Source organism: Grammomys surdaster, unplaced genomic scaffold (assembly GCF_004785775.1).
Source record: "Grammomys surdaster isolate TR1022 unplaced genomic scaffold, NIH_TR_1.0 125977, whole genome shotgun sequence".
NCBI lineage: Eukaryota > Metazoa > Chordata > Mammalia > Rodentia > Muridae > Grammomys > Grammomys surdaster.
The window spans coordinates 1,250,599-1,277,997 of NW_021620793.1; the positions used below are offsets into that span (position 1 = coordinate 1,250,599).

General features: G+C 51.7%; 1 protein-coding gene across 3 annotated transcripts in view; it reads right to left on the reverse strand.

The window, feature by feature from the left end:
* The window catches only part of Arhgef10l (Rho guanine nucleotide exchange factor 10 like), a 146,795-nt gene that overhangs the window by 77,372 nt on the left and 42,024 nt on the right, over positions 1-27,399 (reverse strand). For 2 of the 3 annotated variants that reach the window (XM_028753941.1, XM_028753939.1), the window contains exons 1-6: positions 25,532-25,676; positions 19,875-20,060; positions 19,164-19,197; positions 3,760-3,851; positions 2,650-2,733; positions 121-290 (exon numbers count right to left, since the gene is read on the reverse strand). In XM_028753941.1, coding sequence (XP_028609774.1) covers positions 121-290; positions 2,650-2,733; positions 3,760-3,851; positions 19,164-19,197; positions 19,875-20,060; positions 25,532-25,568 — 603 coding nt within the window. In that variant the 5' untranslated portion in view covers positions 25,569-25,676. Of the gene's footprint in view, positions 1-120; positions 291-2,649; positions 2,734-3,759; positions 3,852-19,163; positions 19,198-19,874; positions 20,061-25,531; positions 25,677-27,399 lie in introns of those variants that run through there. The other variant, XM_028753940.1, reaches the window with a different exon arrangement.

Below are 27,399 nucleotides of genomic sequence, written 5' to 3' on the forward strand. Positions count from 1 at the left end.
ATATTATTGGAAAAGGATGGTCCCCAGATGGGGGTCTTCTTCCTGGCCCTCAACACCCATATCCCTTCCTGAAAGAGTCTGGGTGCCCAGACTTTGAGAAATGTTCCCTAAGCTCCTCACCTTGGGCTGGAAGGACCCTCGGTGCTTAGCGGGCTCAGCCTCTGGTTTGGTCTCCTCCCCAGAGTCCTCGCTGTAGCTCTCGAACTCGCTGGAGCTCCAGCCTAGGTCCTCAGCCTCACGCGGTGCTCCAGCACGGTGCACATCCTCGTAAAGCAGGCCTCGCTCGGCCCCTGCCAGCCAGGGACAATCTGGTGAGTCAGAACCCCCAGCCACCCAGATCTGGAACCCCAATAGGTAAGCAAAAGGTAAGGCATAAGAAAAGGAGGGAGAGGGGCTGGAGAAATGGCTCAGTGGTTAAGAGCACTCACTGCTCTACCAGAGGTCCTGAGTTCAATTCCCAGCAGCCACATGGTGGCTTACAACTGTCTGTAGTGGAATCCTATGCCCTCTTGTTGTGTCCAAACTAAATAAATTGAAAGAAAGAAAGAGAGAGAGAAAGAGAGAGAGAGAGAGAGAGAGAGAGAGAGAGAGAGAAAGAGAGAGAGAGAGAAGAAGAAGAAGAAGAAGAAGAAGAAGAAGAAGAAGGAGAAGAAGAAGGAGGGGGGGGGGGGGAGGAGGAGGGAGGGAGGGAAGGAGAGAGGATGGAGCAGGTGTACTGATCTGGCCCCAGACTCAGTTCTACTTCCTCAGAGACTATGCCAGCATGTCTTTCACCTCTCTACACAAGAAGGGCCTGAAAAAACAGAAACACAAAAGAAATATGTCCAACAAGGAGGACTCCTTATTCCCTCTTAACACATCCCTCTGAGAACAAGGTTCTCACTCTCAGCCTCCTTGGCATTTTTTGCGGGAGAGAGAGGAAACGTCAGAGTCAAATCCAACTGGAGCTCTAGCATGCTCCTGGGCTACTGAGGATTTCTAAAGCATCAAAGGGAAGACACAGGAAGGGGAAGGGGCGGGACTTCCTTAATGCGGCATCCCTCCCCTGTGGTCCATGTGGTCCCTGTGGTCCCCAAGCATCCAGAAGGGGGCGCACCCGGCCTAGAGCCCAAGAGGAACCCTCACTTTCAAAGGAAATGGTTTAGAATGAGAAATGGGGACAATGAATTGAGTGTCTTCTCTCTAGAGAAGCAGAACCCAACTGGGCACTTGGGGGGAGGGGGGAAGGGAGGGGGTATGCCTCGGGAACTGTCAAGCTTGCCTTTGAATGTGGAGCTCTCATGGAGACCCCAGACTTGCCAGTTCAACCATGCTAGCTGGCCAGCAAGCCTGAGGGATCCACTTCTGCCTCCCTAGCTGTGGGATTATACCATGTCCAGCATTTTTAGGTGGGTTCTGGGGATCAAACTTAAACCCTCCTGCTTGGTAGCAAGCACTTGCCTCCCATCGTGGGGATGTTGTTGTTTTATTTATTTATTTATTTATTTATTTATTTATTTATTTATTTGGTTTTTTGAGACAGGGTTTCTCTGTATAGCCCTGGCTGTCCTGAAACTCACTCTGTAGACCAGGATAGCCTCAAACTCAGAAATCTTCCTGCCTCTGCCTCCCAAGTGCTGGGATTAAAGGCGTGCGCCACCACCGCCCGGCTGAAGACGTTATTTTTATGCCAAGATATTGGTGACTACCGACTCCAGGGACAGAACAGCAGGCCACATTGGCTGTGACCTTGAAGGAGGGGCTGGCTGCACTGCTTCTACATCGGACATGCCGGCAGCACCTGGAGAAGACCCACTGTGTCACCTGAGGACAGCAAAGACCAGGGCCAGGTCATCAGCTACTTGACTTATTCATAGAAATGTTATGGCCTCTACTGACTCCTCACCTGTAAAATTAGGACATAATACCCCCAACCACAGATTATATGGCAACATATAAAGAATATGTTTATATATAATTTCTTCAGCCTGGAGAAATGGGGTGTACCTGCAATCCCAGCTGACTTCAGGGGCCAATAAGGAAAAATAATGAGTTCAAGGCCAGCCTTGGCTACATGGCAAGACCCTGTTTCAAAGCACCGAGGGTTAGAAACGTAGCTAAAGCCTAGAGTGCTAGCATGCACAAGGTCTTGAGTTCGGATCCTCAGTACCGCACACACTATGCATATGTGTGCCCATGTGTGCATATGTGCACACACGTGAACACATCCATGCATACGTATAGAACAGCCTGGCTCACTGTGTCTCAATCCCTGCCACCTCTCTCTCTTCCATCTTCAACTCAGAGCACAGCCTCTCTATGTGACCCTGTAGGTCTGACACGTTGTCACCTCCCACCACTGCCCTGAGAGGTCTTCACAGCTATCTCCTCTTCCCTGGAGGTAATCACGGCTTGGGAAGGATGAGATGGCCTTCTTCAGGAACTCAAGGGTTAATGTCATCCTGCCCGAGACCCCAAACCCTGCCCTGCCCTGTTTGCCCAGACCTGGGGTTATGGCCAGTCTCTGCTTGTGTATCTTCAGGGTGTGAAAGGTGGGGACAGAGAGCACTGGGGACAGAAGGAGGGGAAGAGACCCACCACCACCTCCAAGCACAGCTCCCCTTCTCGGACCCAGAGAAAGGCCAGGAAAGGAACCACAAGAGGCCATACCGGGCTGATGGGCGTCTGGGCTCTCACAGGGGACGTCGTCATAAATCACATCTTCTTCCAGGGCGGGGAAAGTGAACCGGTCAACTGTAACCGAGGGGAGAAAGGTCACCCAAAGGGCAGGCATATGGTGGCAGCCATGAGGACCAACCAGCTGGAAGCCATCCACGTGTCCTGACTTTTATCGGTACTGATACAATTCACTGCTTTCCCCTGGCCCACCAGCCTTCTCAGTGCCCACCACAGACCCCACCTTGCCTCTCTCCCTGTCACCCACAGACCTCCATCTTGACCACAGCACCTGCAGGGAAGCCATACACTGATGCCTAGCTCCAGGATGGGCAGAGTGGGGATTGGGGAATCTAGCCTAATCTGAGCCCTGGCCCTCCTAGAAAGACTCTAACCTCTAAGGGATGTCTTAGGTCCTACAGCATCCAGAGCCTGGCTAGGCTTTGTCCCTCATACCCACTTCTTCCTCCCATCCATCCCATGCCCCAGTGGGTCCAGACTGACCCATTGGCCCCCTCCCCACGCTGGAGCATCACGACCCTGACCCCTCCTCTCCTGGATGGTGGTGATGGTCCTCACTGGTCCCTCCCTTTCTCCTCTGTCTTTCTCTCACCCACCCCCTGAAGGGATGAGCCCCAAATGTCAGATCAAGGTCCTATGGCAGAGGCACTTGGGGGAGCTCAAGAGCTGCTCAAGGCCTGCTTCACCCTGGAGTGCACATCTCTAACCTGAGGCACTTGGAGCCTCCCCAGGACCAGGCATCCCTTGGACCAGGCATCCCCAGGACAAGGCATCCCCCGCACACTGGCTCTTACAGAAGCCGCTCCTCTATAAGGGGGGGGGGGTCTCCTCCCAGAATGTCTGTCTCAGTCACCAGGGAGCCAACTCTGACCAGCCTCTCGGCGGAGCCTCTGAGGGCAGGTGGACAGCTGGATTAAGGATCTGGTGAGCAGTGAGTGGGTACTCCATCACTGACAGCCACCGAGTCTGTAGCAACCCTCCCTTGGGCTCTCAAGCACCAGTGCCAGCTCTTGGCCTGGAGACTAAGAGATCATCTTGGTTCTCCCTGGGGTGGGGGCGGGCAGGGGGTGGGTGGCAACTTACTACGGCGTGAGCTCTTCCGCTTCCAGCTGGAGCGCCGGACACCAGAGACCGCCGCGCCCACCGCATCCCCATTGCTGACCACAGTGGGTGCCCTGCAGAGAGATGGCTCAGTGAAACTTCAGCCTCTTCACCAGACTGGAAGGATGTGGAGGGTGGCCTAATGGTTAGAGCCTCTGGTCATCAAAGCTGGCTGGCTATCAAGAAAGACGTAAACCTTGGCTCTGATTCAGGACTAGTAGTGTTACAAAGTTCAGTGTTTTTACTGTGCATTTTCCCTGATCTCACAGAAATACTCTGTTTCATTATGGAAAGCAGACTTGTTCCGACCCTCAGTCCACAGCAGGTAAGTCTTTGGGACTGGATTAACGTTCGAATGTATGATTTTAAAAATCGCTGAGTTGAATTTCACTTCAATAAAATCACGAGATGAATTTTGACCTGGGATAATCTTTTAACAGTCCCTGAAAGGCTTCAAACGTCCTTCTGCTGGTTTGTACTGGATATCTTCATGAGACAGAGGTGCCTTCTCAGCACTAACGAATATAAAGTCAAAACTGCTGATCTGGGAATCAAACTCAGGCCTGTGTGTGGCGACATCCAACACTTAACAGAGATTTAAACCTTTATGGACAGTTAGACAAGCACACTCACCTCATTAGTATGCAAATTTGGTTTGGTCTTTACAAAACGTGTTTTAATGTAAACGCCTCAACAATCTATCATTGCTAAACGCTTGGTGCGTGTGCCTTTTTTATATATCCACGTGTCTGAGGTTGGATATAAGTTTCTTAGGTTAAAAATGAGTCACGATTTGGGAAAAGTTTAAAGAGTTTTACCCCAGTCTCCGGGCTGGGAACAGACGCCCTGATTACTGACATCACTGGGCTAAGTGGAGGGCAGCAGGACACAACTCTGTCTGCAGTGAGGATAACTTTCTCCCACTCTCCAAAAGCTGAGGTTGGGGGCAGGCAAGATGGCTCAGTAGGTAAAGACGCATTCTGCCAAGTCTAAGGGACCGTGTTTGATTCCCAGGACCCACAGAGTGGAAGGGGTTGGCTTACAGACAATCCCGCTAGAATCCTCTCAGCAGTGACCTAGTGACACTCACATCACCACCTGCAGCCATTGCTATCTGAATCCCACCAGGTGTGGGTGGCCTGGCAGCCTGAGAGGACTGCTCGCTACCCCACCCCCTACAACTCTCTCTCTCTCTCTCTCTCTCTCTCTCTCTCTCTCTCTCTCTCTGTCCTTCTCTGTCCCCCCTTTCTCTGTCTCTTCCTGTTTCCCAGGTCACTGCTGCCCTCCCTTCCCCCACAGAAAACTTTCCTTATGTCAGGTCTGTTGCATGATATGATTTCTCAGGGGGACACCTTGGCATGAACCCACACGGTACCTTCTTCCCGTACCCACTGCCACCGCATTATATTTCATAACAGAAAGATCCAACCTCCTTACATTGTCCTCACACACACACACGCACGCACACACACGCAAACACACACATGTACATATACAAACACACACAAAATACATTTTAAAAAATTTAAACCATTTTTAAAGCTGAGGCTTGCACTTAAATCTTCACCCATGCCCCAGCCTGTCTGTGACAAGGTCGTACCCTTCTCTACCTGCTGTGGTGGTCTGAATAAGAATGGCTCTCAGAGTTCATATATTTGCTTGCTTTGTCCCCAACTGATGAGCCCTCAGGAAGAATTAAGAGGTTTGACCTTGTTGGAAAAGTTATGTCACTGGGGACAGGCTTTGAGTTTTAAAAGCCCATGCCAGGCAAGTTTCTTTCTCTGCTGCTGCCCAAGTCAGGATTTAGTTCTTAGCGACTGTTCCAGCGCCTATCTGCCATGAGGATAACAGACCGACCCTCTGAGACTATAGCCAAGCCCCCAGTCAAATGCTTTCCTTTATAAGAGTTGCCTCTTTTATGGTGTTTCTTCACAGCAACAGAACAGTGACTAAGACAGAAGTTCTGAACAGGGACTGGGGTATTGCTGTAACAGGCCTGACCATGCCACCGCTTGCTGGTGGGATGTGGACTTTGGGGACTTGGACTGGAAATGCAGTTGAACACTTTAAGCAGGGCTTCCTGGGCTGTCCTAGCAGGAGCGTGGCTGGCAGCGCTGAGAGAGATGTGGTCAGTGGGAATCTAGCACAAAAAGATATTAGCAAGTGGTCTAGTGACCATTTTTGTGATATTTGGGCAAAGAATGTAGCTGCTTTTTGCCCTTGTCGAAAAAAAATCTGCCAGATGCTAGACGGAAGAGTTTTGGGTTGATGGTGTTGGCAGAGGAGATTTCAAGACACAGTACTGACTATGTCATGTGCTGATCTCAAACATGAAAAGAAACAAGCCAGTAAGCAGCACCCTCCAGGGCCTCTGCATCAGCTCCTGCCTCCAGGTTCCTGCCCTGCTTGTGTTCCTGTCCTGACTTCCTTCTATGATGAACAGTGACTTGGAAGTATAAGCCAAATAAACTCTTTCCTCTCCAAGTTGCTTTTGGTCATGGTGTTTCATCACAGCAATAATAACCCAAAATAAGACACTTGCTTAACCATGATTTTTTTCATAAGGAAGGTGAGAAACAGTGCTTAACACAGAATCACAGGTACCAGCTAAGGCTCCATCACTGAGCTGTGGTTTGTGATCCTGCCAAAGGCCACAGGTTGAAATGCCTACCTGGGGGTGGGGGGGGGGAGCAGTGAGAAGAAATGGAGTCTTTGGGGAAGAGAATAGGTAATGAGACAGAAGCCCATGAGAAGGATCAAGGCCCTGAGAAAGAAGCCACCAGCAGCCCGTTAGCCCTCCTACCATGAGAGTTCATAAGAAGGTGACAACCATCTGTAGGTGAGAACGTGGCCCCCAGCAGACTGTTGGTCTCCTGCTGCCTCCATCTTGGCTTCAGCTATGCTTCTGCACCCTGAGGCATCCCACCTTGCACTGGAGTCAAAGCTGGCTACAGTAACACCTCCTGGCCTGCACTTGCTTGGACCACTCCACCAGCTCAGAGAACAAAGGATGGGGAGGAAGCCAGAGTGTTCAATCTCAAAGAGGCGTTCACACAGTCCAGAGAGTTCCAGGAGAGCAGAAGGCCATCCAGCATGCCTCCATCCCACAGAGCCTGAAGGCCTCATGTGCCCCCTCTTCCTCTCTCACAGTGATGACCTGCTCTGCCCTGCCTGCCTCACACCTTCAGCCCCACAACAGGAGCACAGTGCCCAGGACCCAAAGCTGCGAGAGATAACATCTGCTGTCTACAAGACACCCCTCACCCATCTCCCTTAGTCAGGGTTTACTGCTGTGAACAGACACCATGACCAAGGCAACTCTTACAAGGACAACATTTAATTGGGGCTGGCTTATGGGTTCAGAGGTTCAGTTCATTATCATCAAAGTGGGATCATGGCAGCATCCAGGCAGGCATGGTGCAGGAAGAGCTGAGAGTTCTACATCTTCATCTGAAGGCTGCTAGGATGAGGGTCTTAAAGCCCATACCCACAATGACACACCTACTCCAACAGGGCCATACCTTCTAACAGTGCCACTCCCTGGGCTGAGTATATTCAAACCATCACACCTTCTTCCCTTCCCTCTCCCTCTTCTCTCTCCTTTCTCCTTTGTGTAGGAAATATAACGCCAGGTCTTACATGTATCAGACACTCATCCCACTGCCATGCAGAACACCCAGGTATTGCCTCATAGTAAACCAGGCTGACACTGCCCAGGAGAAAACTTGGCAGCCAACTCAAAGGCTATCATGTCTTTGCTAACGATAGATCCTGCGTACCCTTTAAGTTGACCTCAAGGTGGGGCCAGGCATTACTGAGTGGGGTCAAGTGGCTCTAGAGGGACCTGGAAATTCCAAGAACACACTACACACCACAGGAAAACTGAAGAATGAGTCTCCTTGCTGTGTGTTACCAGGGCACAGGCAATAGCAAATACAGGTCCTGATCCTGCAACTATGAGCCGGGTGGAAGGTGTCATCTATTTGCAGGGACACCTTCCTGCCCACTTCCACTGCCCAAGCCTCCTGGTCAGTAAGAAAGAATACAGCTGAGACCTGAACCAGGCTGATATTCTGTCAATGCTTTTGATTGCTTGCTTATTTTGCTTTTTGGCAGGGGGGAATCTGGGGGGGTAGTAAGAGAGGGTCTAGTAGCCCAGGCTGGCCTCAAATTCATTATATAACAAAGATAACTTTGAATTCCTGATCCTCTTGACTCTGCTGTCTAAGTGCTGAGATTATAGGTGTGCACCATGCTTGGTTTCTTCAGTGCTGGGCACGGAACCCAGGGCCTTGTACATGTCAGGCAAACGTTCCACAGCTGAGCCACATCCCCAGCGGTTCCTGCAGAGCCTTGCTCCAGAGGTAAGCTCTTCAGTTCACCGACTAAAGGAGTCCCAGACAGGCAGGCAAGAGGGAAAGGGTTCTCCACATGAGGTAACATGTGGAGCAGAGGTTCGGACTCAGGGTTAGTGTACAAGGAAAACAAGACAGGGAATGAGCCCAAGGCACCTCCTCCCTCCTGCCTAGCCTGTGCCCACAGGGGACAGCCCCTCCCAACTGCTAGCCCCAGAAAGCTACCCAGGGCCCTGGCACTGCCCAACTGGAATAGAGCATTCTCCCTGTGAGCAAACACTCTTGAGCTTCCTCCAAGACTCCAGATAATAAAGAACCACCATAAACAGCCATGAGAGGCTCATTACCTCCCTCATGTGCACTTCCACACTCCTGAGACCTCACGCCTTGCACTGGAGACGAGGCCTGACTACAGTTACACCACCTGACCTGTACTTGCCAGGCAAAGCCATTTATGCTGAAGATGAGGGTGAGGAAGAGGCAGGGGAGAGAAACACCAATCAGAAAGAGGAGTTCTCACTGGCTTCCCAGGATGCCTCAGGCCTCCTAGCCTGCTTCAGGTCTCCCAGCATGCCTTGAGGCCTACAAGACTCCAAGGCTCTATGGACCCCTCCTCCTTTCTCACAGAGCAGGCTAGCCTCAAAGCCACAGAGTAACACATGTTGAAAGAATCTTTTTATTGTTTTGGTTTTTTGTTTTGTTTTTTCCAAGACGTGTTTTTTTGTTTTGTTTTGTTTTGTTTTTTCTGTGTAGCCTTGGCTGTCCTAGAACCCACTTTGGAGACTAGGCTGGCCTCAAACACACAGAGATCCTCCTGCCTCTGCCTCCCAAGTGCTGGGAGCTGGGATTAAAGGTGTGCGCCACCACTGCCCGGCTCTTTTTCATTTTTTAAGATAGTATCTCCCTGTGTAGTCCAGGCTGGCCTGGAACTTACTATGTAGCCCTGCTGGCATCAACCTCAAGATCCTTCTGCCTCCGAGCGGGTGAGATGACTCAACAGGTAAAGGTGCTAGCCACCGAGACTGACAATCTGAGTTCCATTCCTGAACTCGAGTGGTAGAGAGAACCAATTCCAACAAGTTGTCCTCTGACCCCTACATACCATGGCGAGCATGTACTTCCACACAGATAGATAAACGCAACTGAAAGATCCTTCCAGCTCTGTCCCCTGAGTGTTGGGGTTATAGGTAGCTTTCTTGGCCACCCAACAAAGCTAAAGAGACCTTAAAGACCATCTGGCCTGTATGCTATGGATTTAGCTTAGTTGGTAGAATGCGTATGTAGCATTCATAAAGCCCTCCGTCCCAGCACAGCACAACCCAGCACAGCACAGCACAGCCCAGCACAGCACAGCACAGCACAGCACAGCCCAGCCCAGCCCAGCACAGCACAGCACAGCCCAGCACAGCACAGCTCAGCACAGCACAGCACAGCACAGCACAGCACAGCACAGCACAGCACAGCACAGCCCCAAGTAAAACTGAGCACACAGATTCAGGCCTGCAGTCTCATACCTGGAAAGCTGAAGCAAGAGAATCGTGAGTTCAAGGCCAGACTGAACTATACAATGAGACCCTGTGTCAGGCTTAAAGACCCCAAGGCAGCCTCTGGGTGACTAGAGTCACTCAGGAACTCCTAGCTCCCAACCCCAAAGCTCTTGCCCTGGGGACTGATGACTGGCCTGAGAAAGGGCTTCTCCTAGCTCCAGTGAGCAGCAGAGTAGAAAACCAGTATGCACAGGTCAAAAGCGAGGCAGCACACACCAGTTCCAACAGCCTGAAGACAAATCCTGCCTTTGCCATTTGGCCCAGAGCACAGGGACAGTCACTAAAGGTAGAACCAAGCCAAGCGAACTATCACTTCCTTCAGGGAGGATCAAGGAAGAATGCGCCGTAAAGCACACAGCATGGCTTTATGCCTCAGTTTCCACATCTGTGGAATGGACCATGAGTCCTCCCTCTGATAAAGAGAGAGGTCAGTGGCAATGCCTGCCAGGCTCTGGCCTGTGGCACGTCAGTCACCTCAGGCCTTCCTCTGCCTCTCCAGGCACAGTGTCCCCTCTAACCATGTGCTAACCTCTCCACGCTTTGGGCCAGGTCCCTCATATAGAGAGGACTTCCAGGGCACAGTCTTTCCTGTGTCTCCTACACCTGGACACAAGTCCACATGCACAATGAATGATGTGCTGAGAGGCCACACAAGGGGCGTCAGGGTAGCAGGGGTTGCTTCGTAATGATCTCCAGAATGGTCCTCAACAGGGACTGAGTGTTAGGGACACCAGAGATCCATCTCTCATAGCCTGACTCCGCAAACACAGGTAGCACCCCAAACCCAGCTACTGGCTTGCTTTGGGGGCTCCCTAGCATCTGGAGGGTCTGGCATCAACAGTCAGACCCAGACAGGCACCACGGCCTCCCCAATAGTGAAAGGAGAACCACGTGGGGAGTTGTTGAAGAACTCAGGTTCCCACGGGAAAATGTTCACTGTGTAATTAGGTTAAACAAAAAAATTAGCGAGCCATGTGACGGCAGGCGCAATAAAACCACCGTTCTGCAGCAGCCAAGCTGCACGCTGCAGTGGGCACCCAGCAGGGACTCGAGGCCGCACACGGTGCACATGAAAGGCTACCCACAGCCTGTCATCTTCTCTCTTAGATGTTCTTCTCAATAAACATGTATGACTTACTGAAAGGAGGGGGTGAAGGGGTAACAGAGAAGGAGGAGACAGATTCCAGGGTGCGGGGTGGGGGTGGGGGAGTGGCTCAGCAGGTAGAGAGCATTGTCTACCAAGACAAAGCCCTGGGTGGCACGTGAACCAGGTGTGGAGGCTCACATCTGTAATCCCAGCACTAGGGAGGTGTGTATGTGTGTTTGGAGGGGGGGAACAGCAGTAGGGAGGTGTGTATGTGTGTTTGGAGGGGGGAACAGCACTAGGGAGGTGTGTATGTGTGTTTGGGGGTGGGGAGGACCAGGAGTCCAAGGTCATTTTTGGCTACAGAACAAGTCTGAGGCTAGACTGGGCTACTAGAATTTTTCTCCAGAAAGAAAGAGAAAGGGAGGGAGCAGGAGAGGAAAGGGGGGAGAAGGGAGGGGAGAAAAGAGGGAAGGAGAGAGGGAGGGAGGGAAGGAAAGGAGGGAGGGAGGGAGGGAGGGAGGGAAAGGAGGGAAGAAAGGAAGGAAGAAAAGACGGAAGGAAGGAAGGAAGGAAGGAAGGAAGGAAGGAAGGAAGGAAGGAAGGAAGGGAGGAAGGAAGGAAAGAAATCAATTCCCAGGAGCCACTGTGAACTCAGTAAGGGTGCTTGCTGCCAAGCCTGAAGATTTGAGTTTAATTCCTGGGGCCCACACGGTGGAAAGCAAGAACCAACCCCACCATGTTATCTTCCGATGGACTCCATACATGCACTCAATGCCGCCATCTCCTACACATACAAAAGAAATAAACCAAAAAAAATGAAGTAGAGAGATATCTTTTTTTACATTTGAAACAGGTGTAGGTGCCCAGGCTGTCCTGGAAGTCACTGTGTAATCCAGCATGCCCCCGGGCAGGGCAACCATACCATCCCCATCTCCGCCTCCAAAGCCATAGAATTACAAATATGCACCACCGTGCTCAACGAAGAACACGGGTTCTGGAAGCTGCCTGGGTTTGATCCTAGCTCCACCTGCCTCCCTCTGTGACACCAGGCTGGTGGTCTGCCCTTCCTGTACCTGTTGCCACATGTGTAATAAGTGGTTATGGCAGAGCCCCACCCACGAACATTTGTGTCATATTGACTGATGGATAAGCAAGGTGACATTCTTAGCACTGGGCCTGACCTGTAGTCAGATCCACACAGGCACTGTCATATGGCTATGGGGCTGTTACACGTACCACTGGCTCACCCAGGATTTCAACATCCCAGCCCGGGCACTCAGTAAAAAACAAAGGGAGGAAGGAGGTGAAGAAGGCCTAGAGAGCCCAACCAGTTACAACCAGTCACAGAGCTCTGAGCCAGAACTGTGTGAACGACCCCGACACATACACAACATGGGAAAAGTCCAGACCCCATGGACTGTCAGCCTGCCTGCCTCCTCCAATCAGGTGTTCCACGTCTCTGTCTGCAAAATGAGACCCACTGTGACCTCCCTTCCAGAGCTCTGTCTCAGTCTCAGTCCTGCCGTTGTCAAGGTCGACTACCATAAGCCCAGGACATTACAAAAAAATAATAATAATAATACAAACTTGTTATTTTAGAGTTGTGGAGGTCAAAACAGTCTGAAATGAGTTTCCTTGCGGTGGCAAGGTGTCAGGCTACACCCCTCATGACTCCTTTCGGGGATGGGGCAACCCTTTCATAGGGGTCGCCTAAGACTATTGGAAAACACAGATGTTTCCATTAAGATTCATAACAGTAGCAAAATTACAGTTATGAAGTAGCGGTGAAATTATCTTATGGTGGGGGGGGGGGTCACCACAACGTGAGGAACTGCGTTGCAGGGTCACAGCGTTAGGAAGGCTGAGAACCGCTGTACTATAGGAGAGTCTGCTTCTAGTCATGGTTCTCAGCCCTTGGTTCAGGGCCCTTCTCCCACCTCCAAGGCTGTCGGTGTGGCATCTTCTCTTATTTTTGGCCTCCCGTTTACAAGGCCCCTGTGATGACATCAGGTGACCCAGAGGATCCAGGATCACCTCCCCGTCTCCAAATCCCAGACAACAGTCCCTTGGTCGGTCACGGTGCCTGTTCAGTCTCTGAGACTGAGGTGTGGACAGTGTGAGGGGAGCCTATTGCTCAGTCACCGTGAAGCAGGCTGACATGTGCCCAGGCTGTGTGAGCATGAAGGGCCTATGAGTGTAAGACAGTTCCACTCCTTCATGTTGGGTGCTGGGGGTGGAAGGGTTTAACAGGGCTGAGTGCCATCACAGTGGGGACCCAGGGACACCCTCACAGACTCCACTCAGACAGTCTCACACATGCTCCTGCTCAGGCAAAGAAGCTGAGTAGCTTTTGCCCTGCACCATCAAGGGATCTAGGATCTAGAAGGCTCTGACACAGAGGCTGAGAGGCCTTGAAACCAGAGACAGACAGACAGAGAGAGAGAGAGAGAGAGAGAGAGAGAGAGAGAGAGAGAGAGAGAGAACAGGCCAGCTGTGGTGGCGCACGTCTTCGATCCCAGCTCTCTGGAGTCAGAGGCAGGCCTAGGCTACAAGGAGAGATGGGATAACAGTGAGAGACTGTTTCAAAAAGGAGGAGGAAAGGGGGAGGAAGGATAGAAAAAAAAATCAGCTCTTTTAATTTAACAACTAGCAAAGGCCGGGCAGTGGTGGCGCACACCTTTAATCCCAGCACTTGGGAGGCAGAGGCGGGTAGATTTCTGAGTTCGAGGCCAGCCTGGTCTACAGAGTGAGTTCCAGGACAGCCAGGGCTACACAGAGAAACCCTGTCTCAAAAAACAAAAAAAAAGAAGAAGGAAAGAAAGAAAGAAAGAAAGAAAGAAAGAAAGAAAGAAAGAAAGAAGGAAAGAAGGAAAGAAAGAAAGAAGAAAGAAAGAAAAAAGAAAAAACTAGCAAGGGGCACAGAGAAGCTGGGAAAAGAAGAGTGACCCCATATCCTCGTGCAGAGACTCAGGCCCTGTCCTATACTGTAGTATAGAACCCAGAGAGGGAATTCAGGAACCACTAAATGCAAGAGAACCCTAGCACTGCATATAAGTCTGAGTCTATAGGGAAAACCTTAAGCATGCCCTCTGTAGACTGAGGGACACTGATAGCCGTGCTGGCCTGCCCTCAAAGCTCCCATGATCCCCACACCTGGAAGCTAAGAAGCAGAGGCTCCACCCTTTCAGTCCTGATCCAGTGGGGAGGATGGGTGTCCAGCCCTCTGATGAATATCCTACCACTCCCGACCCAACTTCTCAGAGGCTGCAGGCCTAGGTAAGGCCTAGGCAATGGGCATCAGAACTTGCCTGACAATCCAAATGCACTGAGGAAGGGGAAGACAAAGAAGACGGTGAGATACCAAACCCTGAACCACCAGAAAAGGCTGGGGTGGCTGTGTTTATGACAGAGGCAGGCAAAGCAAGCAATGCCAATGTGTGTGTGTGTGTGTGTGTGTGTGTGTGTGTGTGTGGCAGGGGTGGGGGGGTTGGAGTCCAGGCACTACGTTCAGCAGGTAGAGGTGTGGGGGGCCCTGTCCTGGAGAAACAGTGGGCAATGGCAGCTCTCAGCTCACTGATCCTACCGTGTACTCAAGGCTGCTCCCTGGCCCTGATTCCCTTAGTTAGCACTTACAGGGAAGAGATTGGGACTGGACAGCCTCCAAAGTCCACCAGTACTGACCAAGCCCATAGACCTCAAGGGGACAGCCCCGCCATCAACTGCCTCAATAAGATAACTAACTTCCAGGCCGGGCAGTGGTGGCGCATGCCTTTAATCCCAGCACTTGGGAGGCAGAGGCAGGGGATTTCTGAGTTCGAGGCCAGCCTGGTCTACAGAGTGAGTTCCAGGACAGCCAGAGCTACACAGAGAAACCCTGTCTCGAAAAAACCAAAAAAAAAAAAAAAAAAAAAAAAAGAAGATAACTAACTTCCGTTACTTCAGCTGTCTGTCAGCAAAGTGGGTGTCACCAGTGGTGCCTGATTGTAACACTAATGTGGTACCTTAGAGTATGGCCACCAGCCACTCAAGTCCCCTTTCCTCCTCCCACTGGCCTGGGCCCCATCAGAGTCGTCTTCGTTTCCATGGAGATACTGATGCCCTCCTTCCCGAACTTCCTGGTCCTTCCATCCATCATCTCCTCAAGGATTGCCTTCCATTCTCCCCTGTGTTGGGGACTGAGGTAAGACCTGGGCAACAAACAGAACTTAACCCCCCAAGAATGAGTCCCTGTCACCTGGGAGATGGCCAGCAGGTAGGAGACACACCCCACCATCTTCACAAGAGCTGGGGAAGTCAGAGGAGGGCTTTTACTCTGTCCCCATTTCAAGGGGAGGAGCCTCACCTAGAACCCACATGGCTTTGGTGCCAGGCACTAAGGAGGCTCTCCAGGGGGCCTACAGAACAGCTGGAAAGCTACTCTCTCAGGAGTTACCTCTCAGCAGGTAACATTTCTAAAACACCAGCCTGAGGCCAGGTAAGCCCTCCCGGCAGGACCTGCGGTCTCAGGCCCTGGAGCAGGAGGCTCAGCAATGCTGATGAGCTCCTGGGCTTCGAGCCAGTGAGGCCTCAGTTCTAGCCTCTTTTCAGAGGAGTGTGAGTGTGTGAGCATGCATATACATCTGTATGTAAGCATGCATATGTATCTCTGTGTGTGTAAGCATGCACATGCTCTGTGTGTGTCAGCTTCTCATAACTATCCACCAGGCCGGTGATGCAGTCCCCCTGTGCAGACAGGGCATGGAGACATGGGGACGGGCTGGTCTGCGTGGGATAGTCAGTGAGCACAGATGGTCAATCTGTGGGGCATGACCCCAGCAAAGGGCACATCTGGAGTAGCCAGCCGTCTAGGTAAGCATGTGTCCCTTCACTCCTCACTCTGCCCTCCCTGGAGGAGAGGGATTTACTGTCCCCATTTTATGGATGGGAAAAGTGAGGCTCTGGCACTGAAGCCCCTTGCTATTGAGGAGCAGAGCCACAACCTGGGACCAGCAAGATGGCTCAGTGTGTAATGGTGCTTTGCTGCCAAGCTTGATGATTTGAGTTTAGTCCGCAGGACCCACATGGTGAAAGGAGAGAACTGACTCCTGCATCACGCATACACACACACACATACACTCACATGCAGAGAGAGAGAGAAATGGGGGGGGGGGTGTCTCTGTGTGCCTGTGGCTGGCTGTCCTGGAACTCAGAGTGATCCACCTGCCTCTGCCTCCAAAGTGCTGGGATTAAAGGTGTGCGCCACCATGCCCAGCAAGCCTAATTTTTAAAAATGCTCCAGCCTGAAGCCAGAACCACTTCTTCCTCCAGAAAGCCCCACCTCGATCCACACCCCTACCTAGCCCAGCTCAGTGCCCCTGACTCTCTCTCCACCTGCAATTTCTATGTCCTCCCCCCCACCCCCGTCCCCAGCTATGGACTGAGGGGAAAGAGTTGCTGTCCTGGTTTGAATCCAAGGTGGACCTCCACATGACAAAGGACTGTTACTGTGACAGAACCCGATCACCTAGGAGACAGCCCACTAGGTCGTCTGTAAGGATTTTTCAACTGGGTTCACTGAAGTGGGAAGACCCCTTTATCTGATTCGACCCCGTCCCAAGGCTGGAGGGAGTAAAAAAAAAAGAGAGATCTGAGCAGCTACCTTCCCTGTCCTCTGCTTTCCTGGCGACAGATGTGAGCTTCTGTCTCAGGCTGCAGCATGGGGAACGCAGAGGCCAACCTCACACTGGAAGCCTCCCCACAGCCCAGGTCAGGGCTGATGTCATATTCCAGGCATAGAAAGGAGAAGTGAGCACTCCTCCCCAGCCAGCCTTGTTTACACCTGCTAGGTAGTTACTATCAGTCCATTGAATTGATGGAGAAACTCTGCCCAGAAGGGTTCCCAGGCAATGCAAACTCACATGGCTAAAGCTGAGCTTTAGAACTAGGCCCAGGACCCCAAGAGAAGATGTTCAGAGCAAAGGGCAACAGTCTCCTCGGCTAGCTTTGAACAGGAGGCAGGACAGAATGAAGGCCGAGAATGAGAAACAGAAGTCTGGCCCCTCGTGTCTAAGCTACGGCCCACTCTCAGCCGTCCTGACCAGCCCAGCCAAGAACTAGAAAACACGAACAGCCAGGTCCTGGGGTCACTGGGCTGTTCAGCCTCAGCATGGTGTCCAGCGCTGACCTGACATGTGATCTGGATAGGATAGTTGAGGCCGAGCTAAGGGGTCGTGTCCCCGGGACACAGCAGGTGCGCTGGGCAGGGGGTAGAGAGAAGACAAGCCAGAAAGATCTAGAAGAATGCAGCTACCACATTCCAGCCCTGAGCTCAGGCTCAGGCAAGGAAATGGAGCAAATAGCCAGCCCCCACCCGAAGGGGGTTCTCCTTTCTCATACCTTACACTGCTCCAGAAGAGCCAGGGGCTTCTCAATCTAGACATTTGCCCCGCCCTGCCCAGCCCTGTATGAATTTACACTCATGCTCAGGCAGACCTCCGGATACAGCCCTTCCCATCATGCCCCAGACCCCTGGCTATCCATCCTTACTCTATTTCATCCTGTCCCCAAGACCCCTGGCTGAAGTTCTCTTCAACTTAACACCCTGGCGTACCTGTGGGGATTCTAAACACAGTAGACGGACAGGCGATACAGAGGAACCACCCCGATCCAGTCCAGCTAATCACAGAGGAGAGGTGCCCACACACTGGGCTCACTCACCCCAAGCCAGGAAGAAACCCTAAGGGTCCACCCACTCAGCATGAGTAAACGTGGATAAGGCTCTCCCTCCCCTGCCACGGCATCTCTCCTGGAGACCTGGGGCCATCTGCCTGAGAACCAGCCTTCAACTCACCCCGGGAGACAAAGGGTTCCTCTCCTCTCCTCACATCAGAAGAGCCAAGATCTCAACTCAGGGCACCAGATGCCTTAAGCCATGAACTATCACCTCACCATCACAAACACACGTACATATGTACGTGTGCACACATGCATGTACACACACACACACACACACACACACACACAAGCTTTATGTCACCCTGAGAATAGAGAGACTGTGATTCCAACTACCTTCCCTGGGCTGCCAAAATGGCTCAGAAGGTTAAGAGAAGCTTCAGGACATGAGTTCAGTCCCTTCAATTCACATGGCAGGAGAAAATCCATTCCTGCAAGTTGTCCCCTTGTCCTTCTTTTGTGTGCCAAGACACACAAACCCATGCGCACAAACATACCAACACACTACATAAATTAATATAAGAAATTTAAGTAGCCACGCTAAGTACTACTGACTGTGAGTTAAGCTAGGCACAGCAAAAAAAAACAACAACAAACAGACAAAAAACAAACAGTGATTCAGTCTACACAGGAGGGAACCAGAGTCCAGAAGGACTTTGGCTTCCATATGGTCCCAGAGTTAGTGGTTAGATGGATTAACACAAGGCCCCAGGATTGTGACCCTAGCCACCAAGGCGTCCTGCTTCCCAGGAGCTGCCAGGCTCAAGACAAGAGTCCTCAACAACAGCCACAGAGTGAGGACGCAGCCAGGTCTTGTAGCTCACACCTGTAATGCTAGCAGTTGGGAATCTGAGGCAGGAGGATTGCCATTAGTACAACTGAAACAGGACCCTGTCTCAACCAAAAAAAAAAAAAAAAAACTTTTAAAATGGTGGCTAAGGGTGTAATTCAGCAGAGGGCTCGCCTGGCATCCCAAAGTCCCGGGGCTCACTCCCCAGCACCAGGCATGGTGGCACATGCCTATAATCTCAGAAGTAGAGGCGAGAGCTTCATGACCATCGTCTGCGGCATAGTGAGTTCAAAGCCGCCCTGAGCTATGTGAAAACTTGTCTGCCCCCCCACAAAAATAAAGTAAAATAAAATAAAATGACTAGCCAGTAAGATGGCTCAGCAGGTGAAGGTCTTTGTTGCCAAGTTCAATCAATTCCCCAGGAGAGACCTGACTCCCACTAGTTATCCTTTGACCTCCACACATGAACCATGGCACGTGCGCACACTCATACTCACACACGCACACATACATAATACATGCAGAATTTTTAATTTAAAAATATGAAAGGAACAGACTGGTAACAACAGAAGTAATGGCACAGCATGTTAGTTCCCACGGATAGCTCCCGGGAAGCGAACCTCCTCTCCCTTCTGTTTCAAGCAGGAACAGAAAGGATGCTGGAAGAGTCTGTGAGTCCACTGAGGCCTCTTGGGTAGCGAGAGGCCTGGATGTGGGTCTGGGGCCAGGCCTGCCTCCTCCTATGCAACAGGCTCCCAGGCAAAAGAGAGAAAGAGGCCTCCACAGCGAACCCCAGCACTGGCCTCATCGGAGCAAAGGGTCTCTAGCCACTGCCCCACCCTGCCCCACACCCCTGTCCAGCTCCACTCTTTTCCCAGTGGGTGAAGCTCACTTACTCTGTCTGGGGTGGCGCAGCTGCTGGGTCCAGGTCTGTGGGGAGAGCAGAGAGAGAGAGAGCTTGTAAGGCAGAGGCTGGCCCCAGGAGCTGAACCTATTACCACCCCCCTGTTCCCCGCCCTGCAAAGGAACCAGGGTGCCTGTAGGATCCCCTGCCTTTCTCTTGGCCCATCTCTATTGAGTAAGCTACCTACCTGTCCTGCCTGCCCCACACCGCCCCCATGGTCTAACCTCAGCACCAGCACCCTGCCTACCTGGCTGCCACCAACCCCAGCTCTGGGAAGGGTTGCTATCTGCAGGAAGTTCCTGCTAATCCAGTCCCCTGGTGTAGCCCAGATGACAGATCTGAGAGCCCAGAAGCTGACATTTACAGACAACATGACTGGACCCTCCCACCCCTGGGGTGCTGGCTCCCCAAGCAGACAGATGGCTTCTTCAGAGCCGTGGCTGGAAGGTTACAAGAGCTTAGGGCTTGTGCCCCTAGGAGGAACTCCAGCCAAGCAATTCCACTTAGGCCCCCGACAAAGTTCAAGCCAGATGTTGAAGGAATGCTAGGAATTCCTTTCCCAAGAGAAGCAGGATATAGTCTCTTCCCAGTGGCTCCCTTTCCTGCTTACTGGAGACCCTGGGAGCCTGAGATTCCCCGCCAGTTCTCTGGGATTTGCCTGTAAGTCCCGCTTGCCTGGTGGAGACTCCCAGAGACACCTCACCTGAGCCAGGGACAGGGTCGAAGCAGATCAGCGAGGGCTCTGCATCCCTCTCAGGGGCGAGGCCAGGGACAACCAGGCCAGAGTTGGTGTCCTCCTCCTCATCACTGTCATCAAACTCAAAGGCTTCTCCGGAGTCCTCCTCCACCTCGGGGGAGGGGCCTGGAGCTCTGGGAGGCAAGGGATCTCCTGGAAGAGAAGGGGGGGTGGTTAGTGGACTGTGGGACAGTGTCTGAAGGCTGGTTAGCAGCTCTGGACACTAGGCTCACACTGTTCAAGCCAGAGTGTCTGCTGTGTTCCTAAGCAGCCTGGGCCCTGGGGCAGGTCTCTGAGGAGAGGACAGTGGAGGCGCTTTGCGAAGAGCCTCTCCTTTCAGCCTTTTGAGACAAGGCCCTGACTGGCCTGGAACTCAGAGATCCACCTGCCTCTGGTTCCCAAATGCTGGGATTAAAGGTGGGCACCACCATGCCAGGCTGATTGCCCAGTCCTTTTAAATGCACAGGGAAGACACCTATCTCTGTGTGTTTCTGGACTAATGCTTTCTGTGTAGGGGCTAGTGAGAACAAAAAAAGCTCTTTGTTCCATATGAATATTGGTGTGAAACAGCCTCTTGGGAACACCCTGTGGGGGAAGGCAGATGATACCCAGGCACTGGGATGGGGCTGGCTAGAGCTAGGTGTGAGACTTGAGTTCCCAGCACAGAGGTCTCCAGTAGGACTTCACTTCCTGTTCCTTCCCTCCTGATTTGTTCTCTGCCCCCTTCCTCATTCTTCACAGCTCGGCTCAGAGATATCCCTAAGCTCACTGACAAGGCACCTCCCTCTGCTCCAGCCTCTCGCCTGGCTCACCCTGGCTTTGCATGGCCAGCTTGGGCTTATTCTGTATGGCGTGTAATCTCCACCAATTACGGATCCCAAATACCTTAGCAGACTGTGCCCTTTACTGTCAGGGCCTGACTGGGCCAGGCTGTGACTCTGCAGCTTTGGTCTAAATACTGAAGGACTGGGGTTTCTGTCCATCGGGGTACACTCCTGACTCTGAGGATCGTCCTACAGCAGGGCTACCTAGCTGAGAGTGGAATCTCACCAATGCAAGTCACATCACTCCTCGTGATTCCCGCCCCTGTACAGAGGAAAAAGAAAAGCACAACTCCCTAGGGCTGGCTGCAGGGCCTCAAACATTCCTCAGCCTCGGTGTCATTGACACAGAAAGGGACAGTAGCACTGTGGCTCCTTCCCATACACTGTGGGGGCTCAGCAGCACCCCACTCTGGGACAGTAACTCCTTACAGATGTGACACCTCAAAGTGTCTCCAAACGTTGCCATATGTTCCCCTAGAGAGCAGAGCCCCACTAGTTGGGAATTTCTGGGGCAAGTGTTGTCTCGAGTGCAGTATTGATTAACTAAGGGCTCTAACTTGAGTGACATGAGCCTGTCTAAGACCCCTGAGGACATGAGTGGTGGGGCAGAAGGACAAGGCAGAGAATAGAGTGGACAAACAGGTGGCTACCTCCAGTCCCAATTGCCTCTCCTACTGGGATGATTCCATTCCTCCCCACAGTGGCCAGGAAGTACCCAACACACTGCTCAGAGGTACAAACAGACGGGAGACCGGCTCTCCTGACTGATGTGGTGCCTGACATCTGTCATCACAGCACAGGAAGCTGAGGCAGGAGGACTACAGATCTGAGGTCAACCTGGGCTATAGAGTGAGATCCTGTCCAAGTTATGAGAGCTTACAGAGGACCTGAGTTCAGTTCCCAGTACTGACATCACCAACTGTAACTCCAGCTCCAGGGGACCTAATGCCTCCTCCTGGCCTCCAAAGACACAGACATAGGCACCCACAACACTGACACATGAAAACAATCTTTTTTTTTTTTTTTTTTGGTTTTTTGAGACAGGGTTTCTCTGTGTCGCCCTGGCTGTCCTGGAACTCACTCTGTAGACCAGGCTGGCCTCGAACTCAGAAATCCACCTGCCTCTGCCTCCCAAGTGTTGGGACTAAAGGTGTGCACCACCACCGCCTGGCCAAAAATAATCTTAAAAAAAAAAACAAAAACCCTCTGGGCCCAGAAAGATGACTTAGGAATGGTGAAGTCACCCAATGGCCCAGTGACGCCAGCCTGAGGACTAAGTGGAGCCACGTAAAGACACCCAGCTCCACAAAGCTGTCCTCTGACCCCCACGGGCACACTGTCACACACATGCAATAATATAAAATTTTAAACAAAGGAATCACGGAGACAGAGTCAGGCAGATCTCCAAGTTAGAGGCCAGCGTGGCCTACAGAGTGAGTTCTGAGACAGCCGGGGCTACACAGAGAAACCATATCTCAAAAACAAAAAACAAACAAACAAAGTACAAATGAATCATTTGCTTCAGACACCTAGAAATATATAATTACGACACAATGGTGTTCATGAAACCGCATGGGGCGGTACAACTCCAGATACAATCCACTCGTTATCGGGTTGATAATTTCAGATATTTTAAAGATTTATGTTAACAAAATAAGAGTGGGCACAATTTTTTAAATTATTTATTATGGGTTTTTTTTAAATATGTATGTATGAATTTAGACAAAGCGCCAGGGCACTCTGGTGGAAGTCAGAGAACAACTTTTGATAGTTGTTTCTCTCCTTCTGACATGTGGGTCCCGGGAATCGAACTCTGGTCTTTGGGCTTGGCAGCAATCACCATTACCCAGCAGCAGCTGGGCCATCTTGCCAGCCCATATCAAGCACAAGTTTGAGACTGTTTTGACAGTTGTGACGACTATATATACTGTGTGTACATATATATCTGTGTATGTGTGGCTGTGTGCACACGTATGCATGTGCATTCATGTGTGTACAGAACCTCTGCCGTCTCCCTTTTCTCTCTACTCCAGCCACACTGGCCTTCTTGCTATACAAAGGATCTGCCTCAGGACCTTTGCACTGGCCACTCCAAGGCCAGAGATGTTCTTTTCTCAGATGTCTTCCCCTGTTCCCATCTCCTCAGGCCATTATCTGCCACTGGTCAGTAGGGTTGCCATGGAGACCTTGAGACCCCCCCTTTCCCTCTCCTTTCCTGTTTGGTTTTCAGAGACAGGGTCTCATGTAGCGCAAGTGATCTCAAACTCACTAAGTAGCCTAGAATGACCTTGAACTTCTGATCCTCCTGCCTCCAACACACTGTGGTAGGAGGGAGTACTTGGATTAGAGACATTTGACACCACACCCGGCTCTCAAAATAAAACTTCAATCCCAGAGTAAATGTCCATGCAATCCCTGCCTGCTATTTGGGGAGTGTACAACACAGACCCATCCTGTCACAGACCTGTCCGGCTTCACTGATGCCTAGCCACTCAGTGTCCTCTGTCTGTCACTCCCATAATTCCATGCATATATGGCAGGTGTCACCTGTGTCTAAGGTTTTAAGACACCCCCCAACCCCCGCTCAGCCCTGAGCATCAGCTGTAGGGTGAGCGTGGAGGGACCTGACCTCCACACTTTGCTTGCCTTCTGCTCTCAAGAATTCGGTCACAAGGCTCCCGAGATCCCAGGACTGCTTGAGAAAAGACAGGCTAGCGCAGAGGTCCCTGGTGCAAGGGCTAAGCTTAGTGACTACCAGATAGTTACATGACAGTGATGCCAGGCACATGGCTATCATTAATTACGTCATATTCTCCTGACTCTGTCATGATCATAACTATTACTGCAGCTGGATCGGAGTGCCATCTGTGTCTACGGCTAACACGAGCTGTCTCCTCCAACTCATAGGCCAGCCCAGGTCATGCCGACTCCCCCAGGGCTTGTCAAGAACTCAAGTCACTTCTGCACCTCCTTCCTTCAAGAGTACAAGCACCAGCTATTCTCAACTGTGTCACCAGGAACCCAAACAGCAGCTCCCGGCAGCCCTGAGCCAGCGACTGTGGGCAAGTTAAGACATTGGCCTGAGGTGTCAGAGCTCACTGAGGACCTTGGGTGGGGAAGAATGCACTAGGAGAGATAAGGCCATGCCCAAAGAGGAGCCAGGTAATCCTTACCAGGGCCTGGGAAAGGGGCAGGCATGAGGCTACTCTCAGAGAGCCTGAAGGGTGAAGAAACAGGTGACGTGCTTGGATCGGGAGTGCGTGCAGCTCGCTGGGGCAGCAGGAGTCATCAACCAAAAGTAACACCACACACCACGCCCCCAGCATACCACAGACGTGAACCATGGGGTGAAACAGCATAGGTCCAGTATCTGAGGGCATCTCTTCCTCAAGAACTGAAAACTAGACACAGTCAAGGGACCGGTCCAACAGGTGACAGGAGCCAGCTGTCAGTCAGAGCCTCAGAAAAGAAGTTCTGGTCTGGTCTGTTTTCATTCTTACTTCCCAAATGGCCTCCTTGCAGGGTAGAAGAAAGAGAGCCAGGGGACCCAGTGGCAGGAGCCAAAGGAAACCCAAGGCCCCTGGCACAGACAAAAAAAAACTACCCTCTCCCAGCTGGCTGCCCTCCACCCCTTCCCCAGGACACACCACAATATTCTTTATCAGACGGAAGATCCAGTGACCCAGCCCAGAGTGACTGGAAGCCCAGCCCTCTCTCACCATCTGGACAGGTGGCATGACAAGTGCCAGTCACTCATGGCCTTGACAGGCACACCCAGTCCTCAAGAGAGCCAACCTAAGTGAGTCTAGAAAGCAGAAACCCTGAGAGCCACCATTGCTGTTAGAAACCAACCCTCTGGGAGGCTCCTCCCACCGTGGTGTCGGTGGAACCAGCCTTCTGGGAGGCTCCTCCCACCGTGGTGACAGTGGGACCGCAAATTAGTGGATTCCTCATACTTCACGAAGGAACATTCCAGAGAGAAAGAGACTCATCTTCTGCACCCACCAGGGCTTAGACACTCAGGGAGGATTCACGAAGGCTATCCACACCCTTCGATGACACACACTCATTCACTGAGCACTAGCTGCCACACGAAGTGCTGTACATATGTTTGCAACAGTACTGAAGAGGGCATCATTATTATCCCATGTTTATGGACAAGGACACTGAGCTGCAGAGACATCATGTCCCAGAACAAAGCTCACAGTGTAAGCAGCAGGTAGTGTCAAGATCTGAACTCAGTGACTGGGCTGGAAAGAGAGGAGCCCTTCGGTGTGGCAGATTTATTTGCTTCCCTCCCTGCAGGGTTTGGGAAGAGGCAGGGGGAGATGAGGGCAGGAACCTGGGCTTGTGGGTAAAATAGCCATGCTCCCGTCCACCAGGACAGGGTCCAGATGCCACTCTGCGGTAGCTGGGGCCCCACTGAAGGAGGTGCCAAGTAAAACACAGGAAGCTGGGTTAAATTCCAGATCAACAAGTGGTTCTGTTGGGTAAATATTTTTTTTCGTCTTTTCATAAAACAGTCAAGACTGGGATTCCTCCAAGATCCAACCTCATGGTCAGACCCTTCCCCCTCAATCTCAATTTGCACCTTCAACTGACCCTCTTGAGCCCCCAAGTGCCCCTCAATCCTAGTCCCCAAACTGTCCATCTCTGCAGGTGATCTTAGGCAACAGGGAGAACATCAGAAGATGCCTGATATGACTCCATTTTGGAGGCAGATAGAGACAGCCAGCAGAGCTCAACCTACCCCAAACCGGTACAGCTCAGCCCTGTCATGGGGACCCTGGGGTACAGTACCTATGGCAGGCTGTGGAGGAGGGTTCGAGGAAGCCATCAGACAGGGTCCAGCTCAGTCTATCACCGTCCTCGCTGCTCGCCTGTGAAAAGAAGGCCAGAGATGGTCAGATAGCCTGAGGGAGGGACAGCGAGCGAGTGAGCAAGCCTGGTTCATAAGCCGTGCTCTGGCCCAACCTCACGCACGTTCTTCCCGGCAGCCCCAGAAAGGGCCTGGCCTCCATCCGGTATAAATCATTAACTTATAGAAAAACTGCCAGCTGCATGGCAGAAATCCCCATCTTCCCAGAATTCACTGCAGCCACAACCTGCCTTAGCCCACAGTCGAGGGGCTGGTCCGTAGGAGCCTGTGGGCCAGCCAAGATCTGTCCCATGTCCTCTAGCCCAGGGTCTGGGGTCACACTTGAGCAGCTAAGTCCCTGCTCTAGAAACAGGAACGCCCTGCATCACACTGTCATGAATATGGGGACACTTCCTCCTCATCATATCCCCAACACCACATGCTCCTGTGGCTCTGACTTCTCACCAAGCCCCTCCTGTGCCCATGACAAAAGCCACCCTCTCTTGTTGTTCACTGTCCTGCCCTATGGGGTTGGCCAGCTGGCTAGCAGCCACCAGCCTGCTGTAGGAAGCAAAGGGCTACAAAGAGGCGGTCGACACAGGACAGGGACGGAATCCCAGGTGGTACAGGTCACTCCTGTCCCATGGAGCTCACACGCAGAGAAGGGACAGGCCATGGGGGATGGGCTTCCCAGGCTCTTGGAACAACCTTGCAGGATGTCCCATACTAAGCAGGGAGAGGTGCCCTGCGCCCCTGATCTGGTAGCCGCCCTTCTAGACCTCCCTCCAGGGAGGGAATCAGGCCTGAAGTAAGTGTAGAGTGCTCCATTGGGCCTGACCATGTCACCAGCTGCCTGTGGACCTGTTTTCCTTTTGTTTTTGCTAACTAAAAATAGCTTTTATTTCTACTAACTGACCAAATACAAATGGAATGCACAAGAGTGACAGAAAAAGATTATGGTGGGAACAGTCACAGAGCTTGCACAGTTCAGAGGTCACCCCAAGCCCATCACAAGCACTTGTATAGACTGACACGTCATAATAGGAAAACGAGGTCCAGAGCATGCCTGAAGCTGGCCCAAGATCACACAGCTAGCAAGAGGCAGGATTTGAACCAAAGACAGACACTATTTGTGTTCCTTCAGGAACCATCATGGGGCTAGAAAGACGGCTCGATGGTTAAGAGCACCGGCTGCTCTTGCAGAGAACTCTGGGTTGACTGCCAGAATCCACATGTGGCTCACAACTGTCTAGAATTCCAGTTCCAGGGGATCTGATGCCCTCTTCTGGCCCCTCTGGGCACCAGACACACACAAGCACAGGCATGCAAGCTTTTGTGCTTATATAAGCACATGCAAGAGAGCAATCACACACACACATACACACACACACATACACACACACACGCATAAACACACAGACACACACAGACACACACATACACACACACATATATACACAGATACACATAAACACACAGACACACACACTTACACACAGATACACATAAATACACAAACACACACATACACACACACATACACACACACACGCATAAACACAGACACACACATAAACACACACAGACACACACAAACACACACAGACACACACAGACACACACATATATACACAGATACACATAAACACACAGACACACACACATAAACACACACACATACACACACACACATAAACACACATACACACACATACATACACAGACACACATAAACAAACAAACACACACATATACACAGATACACATAAACACACAGACACACACACACACATAAACACACAGACACACA